The sequence below is a fragment of the Xiphophorus hellerii genome, chromosome 3, assembly GCF_003331165.1.
Source record: "Xiphophorus hellerii strain 12219 chromosome 3, Xiphophorus_hellerii-4.1, whole genome shotgun sequence".
Lineage (NCBI taxonomy): Eukaryota > Metazoa > Chordata > Actinopteri > Cyprinodontiformes > Poeciliidae > Xiphophorus > Xiphophorus hellerii.
Genome location: NC_045674.1, coordinates 15,197,640 through 15,217,734, shown reverse-complemented (window position 1 = coordinate 15,217,734; position 20,095 = coordinate 15,197,640). Strand labels below are relative to the sequence as shown.

Genomic DNA, 20,095 nt, shown 5'->3' with positions numbered 1-20,095 from the left:
TCAGCACCACCTTTATGACTGTGCTCGCGCGAGCTGCCGCATCTCCCGAGCTGTCTGCACGTTCGGCGTGCCGTGTCATCACGCATGCGGAGGGGCTTTTCGGTTTGCAAACACTATTATTCACCCAAGTGTCGGAAGAGGAACGCAGAGAGAACGAAGAAGGGTTAATAAAGATGAGCATGGATAGAGTGATACGGTACATGTGCGTGATCTTTAAGTGACGGCTGTGTGAGGCTTGGTGGGAAGCAAAGAGGTAAACATACACTCGCACACACAGAGAGAGAGAAACACACGCTCAGTCTAACACACGGTCTGTACGGGATGCCCGCGTGACTGCAGGGAGGAAAGAAGCGGAGGAGGAGGAGAAAGATGGGGTCTTGGTGGACCATAGCAAAACCTCAGAAATTAAGTTCTTAATTATCTTTTTTTTTTTATCCGATATATCATCTGATCCACCTGGCTGCTATTTTAAGACAGTTAGCAAATCTATGCTCAGATATTTCTCTCCATCCCTAAGTCGCCATAATTAGCCGCTGCTTCCCGGACGGACCGATGTCATCTTCTCGTCCCTTTACTGGTGTTTCCTCCTGTAGGATGATGAAGTGCAAGGTCGCCAGGTAGGGAGCGCACATGTCGGGAAGTCTTTCCTCATGACCGGGCGCACGCATGTTACCTTTGCTGCACGGAGCGCAAAACAGCGAGCGATCGTTGGCCGCTTTCTTTGGGACGGTTCGAGAACCTGCGGCCTGCTCGGGGCTCCGGTTATACCGCAATGCCACACGGGCCGAGATGAGGGAGAGGCTGAGAGCCGGCGGGGAGGAGGAGGAGAAGGCGTCTGCAAGCAGCAAATGATGCGAAAAGGGAGGATTTAAAACGAGCCGAGTCGATGTTTTACTCGGCTTTAAAGTTGTGTTTTACTCGGACTGAACAGGAAAGTGGCACAAGGTGTACTCTGCGCTGCATGGACTGAGACTACGCTGCGTCGACTATAACTGTCTCAGCAGCAGCAGAAGAGCTCAAACGTCAAGTGGGGTGAGTGCTGTGGTTGTGTAGAGGGCTGCTCGATTCTCAGCTTTCTGCTGATCAAGTTCTTGGACTCACTGACCGGTCTGGACATTACGCAGGAACCATTGCACCTGCCAGGGGGTCAGCTTGATGCATGAATTGTAGCACAGTTATGCCAGCATTTACACCAGTTCCTCCTCTGCTCTTCTGTGTTTCTGCCTACACAGTTTGTTATATGAACTCAGTGCACAAGTAAACATCTTCCCATCCTCCTCACATAACACACACACCCACGCACACGCCCACCCACGCGCGCACCCCCCCTACCCCCCCAACACACACACACACACACCCCCACACACACACCCGCACACACACGCCTACAGACAAGCCAACCATGCCTTCACCTTCAGACTCCAGCAGTGTGGCTTCAGCCTCTGGATCTCGCGGTTGGTCTGACAGTCGCAGAGGCATGTCAGGCAGGGGGCCCGGTGGGGCCCGTCTGCTGCTCTACCTGGGTTTGTGCCACCTGGGGCTGGGAGCCATGGTTCTGGCCTTCTCTTTCACCAGCATGGCCTTCACCTCATCCGCACGCGTCCGGCAGTCCTGTCCATTCTGGGCTGGCTTCTTTGTGAGTATGACTGTAGCCAAAGTTTGTTAAATGAAACCAAGCTGACTGTAAGTTGTGTGTGTTTTATGTATTCATTTGTCACCAGGTGGTGGCATCAGGGATAGTGGGAATAATCTCATGGAGAAGACCTCTAACACTGGTGGTATGTTTTTCACTGCATTTAAACAACTTTTCATCATAACTGGGAGGAAAAAAAGAGTCTTCAAACTTCTGGGAGCGTTTCCCATTTTGTCACATTACAAGCACCCAAAGGAGAACATGATCAGAGAAGCAACAGAGATCTTGTGTGTGCGCGTGGGTGTGTGTGTGTGTGTGTGTTGACAGAGAAAATATTATGCTGTGCAAAATGTTATGTGTGAATGAATGAGGCAGCATAGGGATCAGCAAGCTTGTCAGAGTCGACTGAAGAAAGATTGAGCTAATTAAAGGACAATCATGTCTTTAGGAAAATACAGGGAAAACCTAGAAAGATTTTAGAGTGAGCATGAGAGTGATTGACAGCACTAAGACCCTCCTCCTGAGTCTGATTGTTTCTGACTGAATGGTGTATTTCTGCAGCTACCACTTAAAGAAGGCAGAGGGGCTCAATTTTTCTTATATATTATCTCTTACACTGTCACGACATAATGATAATTTAAAAAAAAAAACATTTTTCATAAAAGCTACATACTGGAGCTTTAAATATGCTGCATAATTAATTAATTCACTATGCAGGATAATTAATTCAGTTTAGAAACCATCACAATGATTTGAGATGCATAATGTTTTAGTAGGATGCTCTACCAAAGTGTCAGTTTAAGCTTTATAATATTGAAAAAATAACATGCAGCCTTACTACAAACATTCAGGATGTTTTCTTTCTTTATCTTTCCACTCACTGTTTTATCCTCTTTGTAATATAAACAGTGAAATCTGTTTCTGTGTCCTTTAACGTCATCTGTTCTCCTTGCCTGGTTGCAGACAGTTTTAATAACCCGCTCTAAATTAAGCATGGCCTCTGCATCCCTCCACAGGTGTCACTGTTCATGTTGCTGTCTGCAGTGTGTGTGATCCTCAGCCTGGCCGGCTCTATGCTGTCCTGTCAGAACGCACAGATGGTCAAGTCAATGCTCAACTGCCAGGTGTGTCTGAACTGTTGTCTTGTCCTCGTAGCCCTCCTTGTGCTGAAATGTCCTTCCAAGCAGATGCATTAAGAATGAGCCAGGAATAATTTGAACAATGTGAAATAGCTCCAGTCGGTGCTTTACTGTGATTCCCTCTGTATGATAATGTGTGTAGGTGGAGAATGGTCTCTGTGTGTGCTGTGCAGGCACTCAAGCCTGCTCCATGGTGGATGAGGATACCCTGGTTCTGTCCCTGAATGGTGACTGTCACTCAGTCAAACATCAGTTAAAGGTAAGCACTGTACTCTGCACATTTATTCCTGGCAAATTGTGGGAAAAAAAATCTCAAAATAAAAATATTTATTCCAGCATAAAAATAGACTGTGCTTAGTCTTATATAATATGTGGAAATTTTGGACCTCGTAGTGAGACAGATATTTTTTGCACACTTTCTCTAGATCATCTGGAATATCGGAGCCTCTTCTATGTACTCTTGGCTCTGTCTCTTAATATTTCAAAGATGTCCCAGTCGATCACGGTTTCCTCCGACCGAAGCTGACAGTTCCAGTTAAACTCCCAGTAGCATTTGCTCTTGAGATGTTGGGGAAGAAATCATTTTTCCCCTTCTTGGTGCAGCTTTGCTTATCACAATTATTACTTCACACATTTTTGTTGATCTCACTGACTATATAGACAAGTAATTTTTTGTAGCATAATTGTAATTTCATGCTCTCTTGCCTTTCCAATTTTTAAGCTTGACTGAGAGAAATGATTCCATGCATAATGTCTATCGCATCATAACAATATCCTATGGAAACAAGAAGACATGAATTACTTATTAGGAAAGTTTCAAAAGTGTCTTTTTAACATTCTTTAACAAATACATTTTGTTTAAACATTGAATTTGTAAAGCATTTTCAGTGTTAACTACAAATTATTTGTTTAGGGGTATTTACACATCTTTACCAATGTTCCAAAAATTGTTTAGCACCCTACAAAATTGCCTGACATAGGAAACATATGTGAGCATAAAGTGTTACATTTTAAATGTTATACAGCAGATGAATTACCAAAAAAAATGCTTGAGTTGAGTTTTTTGTGAATCCCTGTTTTGTGCAGGACCTCCTGTTCAGTGCGTGTGGTCTCAGCATTCTCTCCACCATCATTTGTACGCTGTCCACTGTGACTTGCAGTATCCACATATTCTCCTTGGACCTCGTGCACCTGGTGAGCGCCGACACAGCACATTTCATTTAAGTGGCTGATCTTTTTTTTTTTTTACGATGCAGTAGAGTCACATCTAGAATTCAAGGTATCAGTTTTAAACACAAACAAACCTTAATGCATCCTTTGTGGTTACCGCTCAGCTCGCCCCTCATCGCTCCCGCTCAGTCAACCCAGAATGCACCACTCCGCAAGATGCCTTCCTGACCAACATCATGGACTTTGAGGAGTTTGTCCCCCCCATTCCTCCTCCTCCCTACTATCCCCCTGAATACACCTGCAGCTCAGAGACAGATGCTCAGAGGTGCCATAGTACTTTTGTGATATTATTAATCTGTGTGTTCTGTAATAGCCATTGTGTTTATAATGCAACACACACTTTTAAAGAATAATTAACATGTTTGCATCAACATCCAGCATCACCTATAATGGCTCCATGGAGAGTCCTGTCCCTTTGTACCCCACTGACTGCCCTCCTCCCTATGAAGCTGTGATGGGCCAAAGAGCTGCAAGCCAGGTGAGCCCCTGTGTACACACAGTACCATCGGACATTTGTTCAGAATGTCCGAGCAAATGTCGGACATAAATAAATGTCGTATATTTTACAACATTTTGTAAAATATACTTTACGAAAGTATATTTTCATAAATATACTCTGGTATATTTATGAAAGTATATTTCTGGTTAGTGTCTGGTTAGCTCACTAACCAGACACTTTCCTGGAATGTCCCTGGAACTCAAAGACTTACCAGGTACATTCCTATAAATCATAAGATACTCTCATACAACTTACCAGATACTTCCCAGAACTTTTTTTGAGCTTACTGGTTACTTTTTCTAGGAATGTATCAGGTACTTTACTACATTTATTAGATAATTTTCAGAACTTTGTCTTGTAATTTACTGAGTACTTCACAGGATCTTCCCTGGAAACTATTTGTCACTTTGCAGGAACTTGTAAGGCAACTTCAGGAACTTACGTGGGACTTTTAAAAAATCGTATGTACTTTCCTGAACCTGCAATGTACTTTCCTAAAATATGGGAAACTGCCATGAAAGATCCTTGAAAATACGTCTTAAGTCACTTCCTTATAAAACCCACTTCCTGAAAGTGTCCAGTAAGTTATACAAAATACCTACAAGACAAAAATGTTGGGAACCACAAACTCCCTGGTTTAAACATGCAGAAACCAATGTACTTAGGACCAAAGAGTGGGAGTAATTGGATTTGGCCTGTTTAGATTTAGTTTTAGAAATGAATGATAATCCATGTTCTTGTTATACCGATTAAGATGAAGAATAATTTTCCCCCTAAAAAGCTCATAAGACTAAAAAAAAAACTGTGATGGCAATCATCTGAGACTGAATTTCACAAATGAAGTCAAAATAATATTTTTTTGCTCAATTAAAATAATGTTTTATGCATTAGTTTTTAGAAAAATGGTACATTTAAATATTCAGAATAAAAGAGATGTGACTGGGCAGTGCTAAGCTTTTATACGTCACTCTGCAGCATCTTTCTTCATTTTGTGTAATACTGTCCTGATCCTTGTCTCTTGTGATTGCCAAGGCAACAGTGTTTGACGCCCATGGTACCGAGCTGTCTGGAGAGAGAGGGACCTCTACAGCCTTTAGCGGAGAAGGTGCAAAAACAGTCCATCCATGTCTGTCTGTCATGTTGTGTGAAGTGTGTAGAATATAGGTAAATCGAGTTGTGTAGTTGCATTCAAAATGTAAATAAAGACCAAAGTTCAAAGAAAAATAGTGAAAGCCCACAATAAACTAGAAATGGCTCTTTTGCTGTTTTGATATTCGAACAGCAACCAATAATTAATGGAATAAAAATCCCAAATCAAAACCAATAGAAGCTCAAGATTATATTGCTCTCATGCAGAAGGTACAGGAAGTTTTCAGTCCCCTTTAAAATTTTCACTCTTTCTTTCATTGGAGCCATTTGCTAAAATGAAAAAAGCTCAAATTACATCCCGTGAATGTACACAATGGTATGATGTACCATCTGTCAAGATGACAGAAAAAAACTGAAATGTAGGAATTTTTGCAAAATTATTAAAAAGAAATATGAAATATGATATGGTCATAAGTATTTGTCTCCCATGAAGTCATGAGAGAAAAATTGTATACTTGGACTCACAGAGATGGTCAAAAATAAAATCCTTCCTCGCCTTTTGGCTTTCTAGCAAATACCTTGAAGATTGGAGGCAAGACTAAATTGTATCACTATTAAGAACCCACCAAAACCCAAAGCCCCAGTTCTATGAGGAGAAGTAACCACAGAGCATGATGCTGCCACCACCAAGTTTTACTATGGATGTCATGATGATGCTCAGTATTGTTTTTGTGTCAAATTAACTTTTTGGAGTTGTTGTCCAACGCTTCTAGTTTGGTTTTATTGGACAATGACCATAGCACATTCTCCTACAATTTTAAACTGAATTAGATGTTTTTTTTTCTAAAGAAAATGCTTCTGCTCCATTTCCTAGACATCAAAGCACCTAATAGCCATGCCTCATTAAAACCAATTAAACTCAAGAATATCATTTCAGATGTGGGGTGGGGAAATCAGAAGCAAGCAGGGCTGGCCACTGGTTCTGCATTTTCACCATTAATAGATGACTCTCATTGTGTTCTGGAATATAAATAATAATGTGCAACTTTTTGTTTCTGTATAACCCCAATGTAAACTGTGCTTTTAGCTTCTTTAGCTAACAGTTGGAAATGTGAGATATATTATTACTTGTGGTTAAGGACAATTTAAAAATGAAGCATAAAGCTGCTTCAGTAATAGTACAAACCATGACAGGGATTAAAAGTTTTTTTCTTAACTGGGAATGTTATTTAAGTTAATGGTTATTAATATTTAGAAATATTATTTAGTGTTAAATTATTTTAAATTATTTAATATATCACCATTCAAAAATAAATGTGAAGATTTAGATAAAATTTGCAGTTTTATGTAGATACATTTGAGGAATTGGTAAGAAATGTCAAGCAAGATGGCATATTTAATATTGTGAAACTTGACTGAACATTCAAGGGTTTTCTTGAATAATAAAGAAAAACATTTTTTTTCTTGTTAGTATCTATGGATAGTGGTTCTCTGTTAATGTCAGAGATAGTGGACATCCCTGATGATTCCTCCCCCTCTGAAGACTCGTGTTTGATGGAGGTTGGGATAAGGAGCCATGGGGGCAACAGGACCTGTGCTGACAGGGGCGACGGTTTCTTCCGTGGTCCACAGTGTCAAACACCAGAGAGTCCACTGGCAGGAGGACCAAGGGCAAGACGGTTCCTCAGAGGGGAAAGGTCTAATTCCTGCTCCTCGCCTAGCACAGCTACCAATACATACAGGTGAGAAAAAGCTCAAAATGTCAAAATTCCTCCTTAGTTTTGAGGAGACATTTTAACTCTCCCAGTCTGTTTTCCAGGTCTCCTGTGCTGCACCGCCAGGCTGTGTTAGCTAGCAGCTGTTCCCAGCTGGAAGCAATAGGAAACTCTCCAAATCAACAGCAATGTTTCATCCCAGAGATTCAGGTGAACCTCACCGACCCCTCAAACCAGGAAGCTGCCCCGGCCTCATCCGTTCCCCCTCCATCATCTTCCTCAGCAGCCTGTGAGCACGGGAACGGACTGCTCCCTCCTCATGGGGCCCTTTACCTTCGACGAAGGGCTGAGAGAAGTGACAAATATGGAGGGACTGTTAGAAAACAAAGTGAAGGCTTTTTACGCCTTGTGAGGTCGCACAGTGAGCCAGGCCTCGGTTCTTCAACAGACACAGGTGAGGCGAGGATTAACAAGAAAACATTTACTCCAGTTTTACAGTGATGACAAAAATATGCCTTTTTTCCTTTTTTTTGTTCCAGTTGACTTTGGATCCGGAGGCAGCAAGGCATCTACAGACACAGGTAAGAGCTTAGAGGAAAATCTCCTGTTCCACCACATCCTAAAGGTGCCCTATTGGATCAGGTTCTGGTGGCTGTGGAGGCCACTGGAGTACAGTCATTGTCATGTTCAAAGCAGGTTGAGATGATTTGACCTTGGTAACATGAGATGGATCCATGCTTTCATGTTATTTATGGTAAACTCTGACCCCACCATCTGAATGTCACAGCTGAAATTGAGACTCGTCAGACCAGAGAATGTTTTTTCAATCTGTTATTATCTGATTTTTGTGATCTTATGTGAATTATACCCTCGGTTTCCTGTTCTTAGCTAACAATAGTGGCAACTGGTGTGGTCTTCTGCTGCAATATCTTCCCACTTTCCTTTGACCTCTGATACCAACAAGACTCTTTTTCTCCATACATTTCCTGCCCAATGGTTGGTTTTTCTTTTTCAGACCATTTTCTGATGGTTTTGAGTGAAACTCCTACTCTATCAGTTTCTGAAATACTCAGACCAGCCTATCTGGTGTCAACTACCACACAACGTTTAAAGTCTCTTTAAAGCAAAGTGAACTTGACTTGTTAAGTTCATTTTGGTTTTGTAAGTTTATTAATCTTACAAAAACACTTTGCATAAACAGACACTCTTCTTAATCTCTTCATAATCACTTTTTACCACTGCCTAGGATACCTTCCTGACTATTAGTAAAAAAAGATCATGTATTAAACACACAGTCATTAAAGTTGAGGGAAGAGACAAATCTTTTGGTATAATTTGCCAATGCATAAAATTTGCATTCATTTTCCGGTAAAAAGTTTCCCACTGCTTAGGGGAAAAAAAATCATAATCAGAGGTCCTGAACAAGAATTTAAAAAAGAAAAATATTCTCTTCACCATGTCTATTAGCCTTAATGCATTGAGTCACAGCTATGTAATTGGTTGTTTCATCAATTGCTTTAACAAGCAATAGAACTGATGTACTGTACCTAATAAATATGAAGGTGAGTGCGTACTTTCATTATAGATCATAATACCTACAATTTCTGTCCTTTTTTTTTTACTTCAAAGCTCCATCTTCCGAAGCTTGTTTGTTGCCTCGCTCTTCTGTGGCTCCTCCTTCTGCTCTGCCAAGTAAAGATGGCATTAAGACAGCAGCCACAGGTGTGCAAATCCCCCCTAAACCTGCACCAACCTCACCTATACGTATACCTAAAGACTGCCACCGCTCTCTGGGAGACCTGAAGGTAAATCACTTTCGTACCAAAAGTGAAGAAAAAAAAAAAACACCAAAAGACTCCAAGCTCTGACATTATTACTTTTCTTTTTTTTTTATAAGGTTACCCGAGTTCTGGTGGCTCGCTTCCTGCAGCGCTCCAAACGTAATCTGGGGCCACCCTCTGAGCATGCTGGGAGCACAGGACAGGGGCCAAAGAGAAGAAGTGGAGTGGAGACGGCTGGCTCTGACCACCTGTCTACTGAGCAAGTATGACACCCAAACTCCAATCCATTTTCAGCACTTATTCAGCATCTCCAGCCTTCAGCTCATCTTCAGCTTTATTAAATTACCTCCAGGTGTCGCGGACCCCTTGGAGCACCAGCCGTGGACACCCCAACGCTCACTCCCATCATCCTCACCGCCGGGGACATCACCATTCCCATAGCGACAGTAGACACAACCGGCACTACAGCAGTCGAGCGCCAGAAGGGATCCACCTGCGCAGCTGCGGAGATCTGAGCTCCTCCACTTCGTCGTTGCGGCGATTGATGGCGCCTCATGTGCCTCATGGGTCATCTGGAGCTCTCTATTCAGAGTCTGCGCTGTGACGAGAAAAGGAGGGCGAAGGAGGAAAGAGGACGACAAGATAGTACGATTTTGACAAAAGTGAAAACATTCAGAATTTATTTTTCAAAAGTCTTCCCCCTTTTCCTCTTTGTCACCTCCATTTCCAGAGGTCAGCTGTGAAAACGGCTTTACTTCAGAGGTGCTTCGAATGGATTGAACATCAGCGCAGAGCTCCAGCTTTCTTTACGAACAAGGAGAACAATGATCAATAGAGAATGACCATTTACAGTACAATTGCATTTAGTCTTTTGCAACTTTATGGGTTCCGATACGTTTCTCATCTTTTTTCCTACATCGCTGTTAGACCATTCCTTTGCTCAGGTGACGAGATTGAGGAAATCCTTAATTTAACTTATATTAACAGAAATACCACCAAAAGCAGTCAGCTGAATACAGTGTCTCACAAAAGTATTCATACCTTGGACTCCAATAATTCTTTTTTCCTCAGATGAAAGTCTGAAGAGTATAATGTACACTATTAATCAGTGCCTCTAAGTCAGACCTTTTGTAGGTCCACCTTTTACCGAAATTGCAGCTTCCCACTGATTGTTGCAAAATTGCCCAAATTTAGTCAAATTGGATGGGGAGAATTTGTGAAATCCTGCTAACGCTTCCTATTTTTGAGGCCTTCGCTGAACAGAACATACTGTATGTATATACTAGGGCTGTATTATATTAAGAAAACTTTAGATAATGTTTACTAATAGTGGATAAATAAACTGTTAACAGTGTTCAGGTTTTCTGGCCTTGGGCTCATAGAAATGAGCCCAAGGCTGGATAGAGAAATTCTTACAGATAAGAAATTCTCTATCCAGCTACTGGAACAAAATTAAACATGTTTGGGAAAAAAATCACAAATTGGCTTATATGAGTTGTTTTGGCAAATGAACAAGTATCAGACTTTTCTTAATGACTTTATCAGAATGTCCTAATGCCCCCCTAAGACATTTTCGTCTGCTATAAACAACAGACACCACCAAATAAACCTACTGTCATGGAGAGCCTTAATGCATGGCACTAGAAGGCGATCCAGTTTTTTTCTTCCAAACTCTTTCTTGTGAACAGTGATGCTGCTATAATGATAAATTTACAATATATTGTTCAGCTCTACTTATTGCTGACTTACGTTGGACTCTAACTTAAGAGTCCAACGTAACTCTTGGACTCTTGGAAGTAATTAAGTAATTACTTCTGAATTGCTTAATTCAGAAGTAATTAAATGACTTCTGAAGGCAAATAGTTGAACTGCACTCTAATCAGGGGTATGAATATAACTGTACAACACATTTTTCAGATTTTTATTTGTAAGAAAGTTTGGAAGTCATGCATCGTTTACCTCCTACTTCACAGTCATACACTCGGTATTCCACATAACATTCACAGAAAATTCATTAAATATCATGTCGTAACAAGACAAAATATAAAAAATGTAAATGGGGTGTGAATACTTTTGGAAACCTCTATATAATGTACCATAAGATGCACCAACGAGTTTGCACTTGAGGATAAATGCTGTTACAAAGAAGATCCTAAATCAGCTTTATTTTACTCTTTTTCCTCCCCTTTATTTTAAGAGTTATTTTTCGCCAATTTGGCAGCGTTCGCCTAAACAAAGCAGCCAGCATTCCTTACAGAGACACCAATGGCCACCACAGACATGACTCCAGTGGTTGAATTATACCACGGTGCGTGTGATATGCACACAAAAAGGTGCATGTTTTTGCTACAGCTGCAATACTGCGGGAACCATGTGCATTTGATTCTGCCTGTAACAATTGCTCCGAATGTCTTTATCTGCATGTTTGCTTCTTTATTCTGTTTCTCCTCCTGCTCACAGGACCTGTGATGCAGCCACTTGAAATGTTAGTTGAGGTCAGGGACAAAGTCACCTGCCAGGTGGCTCCACACTCGCCTCTGGACCTTGGCTACAGGAGGATGATCCTTGTCAGACGTGAACTGCTTTGAGAGGCTCTTGCAGTAAATGTATCATGAAGTTCTGGATACACACTGTGTTGTTACATTTCGGCTGTACAGTGGTTGTTTAAAGATGATTAAATGAGGGGAAAAAAACTATAGAAGTGTATAAACACCTTTATATCAGACTGAATTTTTAAGCTGAATACACTGACGTCAATGAAGGCACATTTTGGGAACGTACAAGTATGCATCTACACTAATAAACACAAAAACACAGACACACTCGGAAAGGCAATGAGATTTGTTTCTACCTCCTGTCTTGCATTAAATTTTATTCATTTAAAGAGACATCTGTATTGCAGGCCCACCTGACTAAAACCTTTCACTCTGAATGATAAATGTACACTAAATATGACACTTATTTGAAATTTAAATGCAGTGTTGATAGAAAAACTTTTATTGCAAGTTATGTGCTTAAATATATGAAATAAATAATAGAAATAAAAAATGTTGCTGTTGTTTAAGTGAAATGAAAGACGGTCATTTTTAAGACACCTGCAGTGAAACACATGATTGTCCCATTTATAGGTATGTTCAGAAGTTCACATATACTCACCATGGTCATGGTGAACGGCTTTACAGTCAGACGAAACACAGTTACTTAATTTGTATCTTTGGACAAATTAAGAAGAGGCTTTCAGTTCTTTAAATCATTGCCGAGAGGGGCGTGCTGTAGTGGCGCAGGGGGTTAGCACGCCCCACGCTTGGAGGCCTTAGTCCTCGACGCGGACGTCGCGGGTTCGACTCCCGGTCCCGACGACCTTTGCCGCATGTCTTCCCCCCTCTCCTCACCCTCCTTCCTGTCTGCCTACTGTGGAAAAAATACGAGCCACTAGCGCCGCAAAAACTCTTCGGAGAAAAAAAAAAAAAAAAATCATTGCCGAGTATGGTGGTGGCTATATCATGCTGAGGGTCTGTTTCGCTGCCTATAATGCTGATGAATTTTACAATGGAGGTGGAACAACATAGAAGTAGAACCTAGTTGGCTGAAAAATTGCTTAGGGACAGATAAATCTGACTAATATTGAGTTTCTAGAATGATTCTGATCGCAGTACTTGCCAGGTCTGTGTTAAATGGTGTTTAAGCAAATGTTTGTAGGAGTGTATGTATGCACAATTCTGACCCTGTGCATATCAGAAAACACAGAAAGCAAATTCAAATTAAGCCTTATATTCTTGATTTAAAAAAATTCTCTAAGTCAACTCTGAAAAAAGATGAGTTCGAGACAAACCTGGAAGCTGAAATTTAATGACATTCCTGCCCAAACATCTGACCAGAGCTGGAGGAGATTGTACACTAATATTTAAAATGTGGCATGGTCAAAGTCAGATTTAAGAAAAAAAATCTAACTAACACCCAAGTATAAGAAAAGTTTGCAGGAGAAAATATATATAAAACTTTAAGTTTAAAGGCAAATATTGGTCAGATCCAGTAGGGAATATTTTTATGGCATAACACCAGAGTTCTTCTTAATGTTTTATATTAGCTTAACATGACCTTTACAGCTCTTGATTTGTACAGCAATTTATAGTTAAATAACATAAAGCATAATTCATATATGTATTTAACCTTTATTTAATATGATAAATCCCTTTGGGTTGGAGATTTCTTCTGCTAGAATGAACTCCGTAAGAGGCCGTCAACACTATCATAATAATTGTAGGTACAAAAGATAAATTACAACCACAGAAATTTTATCAGTTCATGATTGATCAATAATTTGGAAAGTTACCTTAAGCATTCTAATTAAATGAAGACTTTCTGCAAATATAGTAAAAGCCAAAATAAGATTTAGAAAGCTAACCCTGTTTTTCTGTATTTAGGAGTTTATTTTTCCATTAGGAGACTGATATAAAATTCATTAATTTATTAATAAACATTTGGAGACTCTATTCAACTATAAAGCTCTTAGGATTTAGAAGTATCATGTTACACTAAAAAGTAATTGGGAGTAAGGCTTATTTTATTTTACTTATTTTTATTTTTTTGCTTCCTCACTCTCGGTTAAAAACATCATAGATTTCTAGAGAAATGATGTAAAATCACTCTGCAATTTCACTGGTTGCTATTTTACTTCTTTATTTCACCTGTGCAATGAATACTGGATTTAATCTGACCACTCCACTAAGCTCCGCCCATGTTTAGGTCCTATTGGTTGATCATCACAAGATCCTATCGTGGTTCGATGCGAGCAACCAATGAAAACGTCTAATGTCAGATGAAGCCTTTTGTTACCTCGCCCAAATGCAAGGGATGCTGGGACATTTAGTTCAGATAATTCCAGATAAAAACTGCTAGGGTGAGGTAATGAACTACAATCTCCATATCCTGGTTTGAAGAAACGTTCAAAGACCTCCGTTTGTCTGCGGGAAGGAGATAAAGGCTGATTTTTATTCAACTATACGGTGCAGTTTGGAATAAGAGATCAAATATATTATGGTATGTAAAGATATATAATCAAACGAAGCATAAGGTTATATAATATATCATCGCATGATAACAGATTAAAAGCAGAAAGCTAGCCATCTACTAATCCCATCGTAGCAACGCAGTTTGACGATGCTGAAGTTAGTTTTAGATTTGTTACTTTCGATTTAAAGGTATATTTCCCTCCTTTATGGAACTTTAAAATATTTCTAATTAAAAATTGATAACACGTAAACTTGATAAATTCATAATGGATTAATGTAGATTAAGTATGTGTACTTTAAAATGTAACTTATATATATATATATATACTATACTATACTATTCTGGGTTTATATAAAATATCTATACAATGATTTTACAGATCACATGCTGTATTTTAAAGAATCCACAATGTTAGTAGTGGAGGATAAATATTACCAGGATAAATATTTCTAAAAGTGGTGCTTTTTGAGCATGGATTTATTTTAGACGGGGACAAAAATGTGAAATTACCCTTTATGTGTAGCGGAAGTTACAAATCGGAAGCTTACTTCGTCGTCTTGAAAACTTGAAAACAGTGCTTCTGTGTTACTCGTACGAGATCATGAATCTAGCACCCGTAGACTAAAACGAGTTTCTAACGTCATGTTGCCGCTAAAACTACACATCGACGGACTGCAATAAGTTTGCCCCTGGAGTGAATTTGCTCCAGAATGAGACGCCTGCTGCTGAGCTGTGCAGTTAATGCACCTAAAACCTTTCGGGCCGTGTGGTTAGTTGCGTCTCCGTTCAGATTTAAAAGCCCGGCATTTTTGCTGTCTGCCTCCTGTTTGCAGGCGGACACCGTTTGCAATGGGACACACAGCAAAAAGGCGTTGCTGTCGGACCCTCAGCTGTTTGATGCCAAGTTCGAGGAGCTGGTGACAGAGCTGACCGAGAGGGACTTCCAGGATCCCGGGCTGGCGGACGCCTTGAATAGGCTGAGAGAGGTATGGCTTTATTTATCATCCCTTTGTGAACTTCGCCTGCAAATCCCATAGTTTTGATTTAGTCTAATTATCCACTTTTTGCTTTAGATTTTAGATTACAATGTTCCTGGAGGCAAGAAGAACAGAGGTTTGTCTGTAATTGGCTCCCTGAGAGAGCTTCTTCCGCCGTCCCAGCTTAGTCAGGATGCTGTGCAGAAAGCTCTGATGGTCGGCTGGTGCATAGAGATGGTAAGGATTTGAAGTCTAATACTTTAAAATTAGCCAGTACCTGGTAAATCCACATGATTTAGAAAAAAATTGTTGTAGCAATTGTAAAGATAAAGTTATAAACTTTAGTAGAACGTACTATTAAACATTTTGCATTATATTGTTGTGTTTTCAGTTGAAACAATTGGGTTTCAAATATCACCTGGGGTCAAATGGTACTGAGACATATATGGTCATTATTAAATTAGATTTTTAGGGACCAATGACTGAATATAACAGTCGAGATTATTCTTTAGAACCAATTTTATAAACAAATAATCTGATATAAAACCCGAACAGAGGTTCATACAGTCCACAAATTAAAATCAACAAATGTGTGTGTGTGTGGGTGTATGAAGTTGTGATGCTCCTAGAGTTTTTTCACATAACAACCCCAAACATTGATGCTTATAACCTGGAGTTTTGTACCTTGCTGCCAATGCTGAAAATTATACTTTTGTTGCCCAAAATGTTAGATGTTTGATTAAAGAGGCTGCAGTAGATATGGGAATGGAGCAAAGCTTAACCTTCCAACGGGACAACACCCCTAAACATATGACCAGGTCTACAATGTAGTGTTTTAAATCAGATATATTTTTGTATTAGAAAGGCTCAGTCAAAGTTCAGACCTAAATTCTGTGGCAAGGCTTGGAAATTGATTTGCACAGAAGTGTGCCATAGAATATGATTGAGCTTATAGAGACACATGTCCATTTGTAAAAATCATGGAATCCTATTTTTCTTTTGTCTTTGTTGTATTTAATTATCACATAAACCCCAATAAAATGCATACAAGTATTTAGTCATAATAAGACAAAATTTGAAAACATCTAGGGAGAAAAATGGCAAAGCACTGTAGTTTGAGCTCTTTGTAAAATCTTGTTTCTCTGACACAGGGTGTTACTGTGTGCTGCTATCTCTAGCTTCAGCATTGTCACTCTGTTTCTTACAGCTTCAAGCATTTTTCCTCATGGCGGATGACATCATGGATGCATCTGTTACCCGGAGAGGACAGCCCTGCTGGTACAAGAGGGTAAGCACTCAGTCATTCAAAAAAAAACAATGGATGCTAAAATGCATTTTTGTTACGTATTTATTACACATAAGTAAATATTCTCTTCTTCCTATTTTAAGAATGGAATAGGTCTGGATGCAATAAATGACTCCTTTCTTGTGGAGGCATCAATATATAGACTCCTTCGAAGACAATGCAGGGGTCAGCCCTATTACGTCCATTTACTGGAGCTTTTTAATGAGGTAAGTCTCAGTCCCTGGAAAGAAGCAGCAATAAGGTGGGCTGTGTTTACCTCAGTGTTGGGATATGTCCGCTCCAAGAGCGCCGCTAATCGCAACAGAAAGTTTTCCATGGTTAAGATTCTACTGTGACTTAAAGAAAGATGATAACTCTGTAGTCTTTCCTAAAAAGATACAAGTCTGTACAGATCAGAATATGCATTTTTAACCTTCCCTAATTTAATTTCTTCTCTCCTGTCTTTCAGTCTTGTCTTAACCTTTCCCTAACTCCTTCCTTTGTTCCTCTTGTCCTACATTTTGCTCTTTGTTGCTTGTCTTTTAGCTCCCTTTCCTCTGTCCTCTGATCCTTCCTCCCTATTGTTCATTTAGGTTTTTATGTATAGCTCAGATGCTGTAACAGTATCTGCTAAGAAGATGCACTTTTTTCAATTTATGTTAAAATGTGTTAAGTTTTAAAGTGTATTACTGCAGATTTTAAGCCTGCTCATTTCTTTGAGAAAAGTAAATATTAATATTTTTCTCTAAAAAAAATGATGTTCTTTATTATTATCTCTTTGTGTTTCAGACCACCTTCCAGACTGAACTTGGTCAGGCACTGGACCTCATGACGGCTCCACCTGGCCACATTGACCTGAACAGGTTTACCATGGAAAGGTAATAACAGAAGAAATATCTTAAATGATATATTTAAATATGCAATTTATAAGAGTAAAGAACTTTTTTTTTTCTTCATTCCAGGTATAAAGCAATTGTGAAATACAAGACTGCCTTTTATTCATTTTATCTCCCAGTGGCCTCTGCAATGTACATGGTGAGTATGTTTGTGTTGTTAGTTGTTGTATAGTTGGAAGAAGTTAAAGACTGCAGAGTTGTTTCTTTGGGAAAGATAAGCCAGCACAGCCTGTCCTTGTAAAGTAATGAAAGCATGTAGCAAGTTTCTCTTACATGCTATACCTTCATTCCTGCAGGCAGGGATTGACAGCGAAGAGGAACACAGTAATGCCAAGCACATTTTACTGGAGATGGGAGAGTTTTTCCAAATACAGGTAGTTGGATATTAATATTATCAGTTTTCTCACTGTTTAAATAACATGCTGCCTTGTCTGCTGTGATAATAAACCATGTATACGTTTTATTCCGCAGGATGACTACTTGGATTGTTATGGCGACCCAGCTGTGACTGGAAAGATTGGGACAGACATCCAGGACAACAAATGCAGTTGGTTGGTGGTGAAAGCTCTAGAAGTGATGAGTCCTGAGCAGAGATCAGTTCTGGAGGTGAGGTTTGTTATGCAGCATTCCCATCTGAGCAAAAATCTCTTCATAGCGACCTAATCCATGGGTCAAAGTTTAACTGCAATGCAGCAACATCAGATTACGATTTGTTTCCTTGCATGGATGTCGTCTCCAACAATAAATAAAGTTGTTTTTGAAGGCATATCAAACATTTATTAAGAAACTAGCCTTCACTTACAGAAAATGCCAGTTTCCCTGTTTCAGCCATTTTCTGGCTGGTAATAATGATGTTCCACAAAGATACCCATCTCATTGCATATCCTGTTTTTCTGTTTCCTCTTGTTTACTTTCAGAAAGTCGATGGTTTACTAAAAACTTTCCATTGGAGTTGACATAATCCTACTGTTCTTAAGAAATATTGTTCAAATGATTTAAGTGCATCCACATTTGTATGTTCATGGAAAATTGTGCAAGAAACCATTCCGTGTTGGAACTCTGTGAAAATACAGTTAAATCTGAAACTCTTTTAAGACTCATGGGATTTCTTTTTTCCCTTTGAGCCATTGCACATTTCACAATGAAGAAAACCCCCATTTTTAGTTTGGCAGGTGTTTACACTTAATTTGCACCAGTTCAGACCAATTTGTGTCCATGTGTTGCAATTTCATCTCAACAGCATTTCGTCATCCTCTGACACATTTTCCAATATTGGAGTATGCTGGATCTTACTTGATCTTTTTTGTGGCTCCCCCTAAAGGGTTTCTCTGTGATGTAGGTCTGGGGTTTGTGACGGGCTCAGAAGAAGGTTAATTTTGTGTGTGGTTGTTTTATTTTCATGCAACACATTTTCCACTGAATTGCATCAAGAGCTGATGTTTTCACATTCTCTTTAGGCTTGCTACGGGCGCAAGGATGAAGCCAGCGTGGCGAAGGTCAAAGAGCTCTACAACGCCCTATTAATACCAAAACTGTATCACACATATGAAGAGGAGAGCTACCAGCGGCTGCAGAAACTCATCGCTCGACATGCTCAGAACCTTCCTCACTCAATATTCCTCAACTTCGCCAAGAAAATTTACAAGAGGAACAAGTGAGGGATGGAACATCACAGGAAACTGGAACTAGAATGTTAAAATCACAAGGGAGAAGCTTCAAACCGATCTGAGCTGAGCATAAGTATTTAAGTAGCTTTTCAGTGAGTTATGAATGTCAGGGAACAGAGTTAAAGGCAGAGAAAAGGGTATATTTACCCCACAAAAGTCTCAACGCAGTTCTTGTTTATATTTTGACAATAATGTCCAGGAAAGAGTTGTACTTTATTTGGGCTTGGGAAGGATATGTCTCCTGAGAGGTTATTTCCTAAAACTTTTTTATAGTGTTTTTATGAAATACCCAATTGTCTCAATGTAATTGCGCCTAATAAATTATTTATGATCTGTCTCTTTTGCATCCTTTTTCTGGGCAAGAATAATGGACACCAAATACACTTGCTGAGCGAAAGAAAGAAATTGTTAAACACCCAGAAATAATGGTCTGGTTTGGTGCACATGGAGACCAGTGAAGGGTATGTAAAGGATTGTCACTTAATCTACATCTTATTTTAACAATCACACAGACATTTGATCCCTTTTTTGAAAACCTTATTAATCCCAGTCAGAAATTCAGTTACTGTTGGACCATTTATATCAAGAACCATGTAGTGTATAACTGTTATGAAATGCATTCAGACAGCAATCTGTCAACAATGTTAATATGCCAGTGACAGTAAATCAGATCCAGTTTCACAATTACGAAACTGAAAAACAGTAACAGAAAACAGCCTAAGTTCATCACATTCATGATATAGCATAAAAATCCAATAGGGAAGATTTACATGAAACCGTGTTCCTCAATGGTCAATATTAAAAGAATAAAACGAAGCATTTTGTATTAAAAGCAGGAATACTACACTTTTAAATATAAAAGTTTTATTTCATGGCATACACAATAATAGGAAAAACTGCTAATGTAACCAGTAGTGGTCAGTAACATGCTTCACAAAAGGATAAGCCATTGAGGGTCACTGTTAAGGAAGCTCATAGTTCAAAGAGTGCTGTGTTTGGATATATTAGTAAAAATTCAAGTGGGAGGAAAACATTTGGGTGAAATTACATGGATGACTGCAGCCTCAGGAGGATTACAAACATCTGGTCCTCACCTGCAATTGTTTGCAATTCCTCATGTCAGGCCTTTTTTTTTTTCTTGAAGCAGATACAATTTCAGAAACCTCCACCG

The 20,095-nt window shown here is 39.5% G+C and overlaps 2 protein-coding genes across 4 annotated transcripts; both read left to right on the top strand.

Annotated features, from left to right (window-relative positions):
• Positions 1-37: 37 nt before the first annotated feature.
• fam189b (family with sequence similarity 189 member B) lies at positions 38-12,145 on the top strand. 2 transcript variants are annotated; one of them, XM_032559030.1, is made up of 15 exons: positions 38-1,300; positions 1,341-1,636; positions 1,722-1,778; positions 2,650-2,757; positions 2,915-3,031; positions 3,859-3,966; positions 4,107-4,267; positions 4,381-4,480; positions 5,534-5,606; positions 7,062-7,332; positions 7,410-7,759; positions 7,845-7,886; positions 8,935-9,110; positions 9,203-9,349; positions 9,439-12,145. In XM_032559030.1, the coding sequence occupies exons 2-15, from the start codon at positions 1,403-1,405 to the stop codon at positions 9,688-9,690; spliced, it is 2,196 nt and encodes a 731-aa protein (XP_032414921.1). In that variant the 5' UTR covers positions 38-1,300; positions 1,341-1,402; the 3' UTR covers positions 9,691-12,145. The 2 variants fall into 2 exon arrangements, with proteins under 2 accessions (XP_032414921.1, XP_032414922.1); XM_032559031.1 differs by having other exon boundaries at positions 38-1,307; positions 1,364-1,636; positions 7,134-7,332.
• Positions 12,146-13,976: 1,831 nt separating this feature from the next.
• On the top strand, positions 13,977-19,261 carry fdps (farnesyl diphosphate synthase (farnesyl pyrophosphate synthetase, dimethylallyltranstransferase, geranyltranstransferase)). Of its 2 annotated transcripts, XM_032559476.1 has the most exons (10): positions 13,977-14,126; positions 14,933-15,085; positions 15,173-15,313; positions 16,284-16,364; positions 16,466-16,588; positions 17,151-17,239; positions 17,324-17,396; positions 17,554-17,631; positions 17,729-17,863; positions 18,715-19,261. In XM_032559476.1, exons 1-10 carry the CDS (start codon positions 14,124-14,126, stop codon positions 18,913-18,915), a joined length of 1,077 nt encoding a protein of 358 aa, XP_032415367.1. In that variant the 5' UTR covers positions 13,977-14,123; the 3' UTR covers positions 18,916-19,261. The 2 variants fall into 2 exon arrangements, with proteins under 2 accessions (XP_032415367.1, XP_032415366.1); XM_032559475.1 differs by lacking the exon at positions 13,977-14,126 and having other exon boundaries at positions 14,637-15,085.
• Positions 19,262-20,095: the final 834 nt, after the last annotated feature.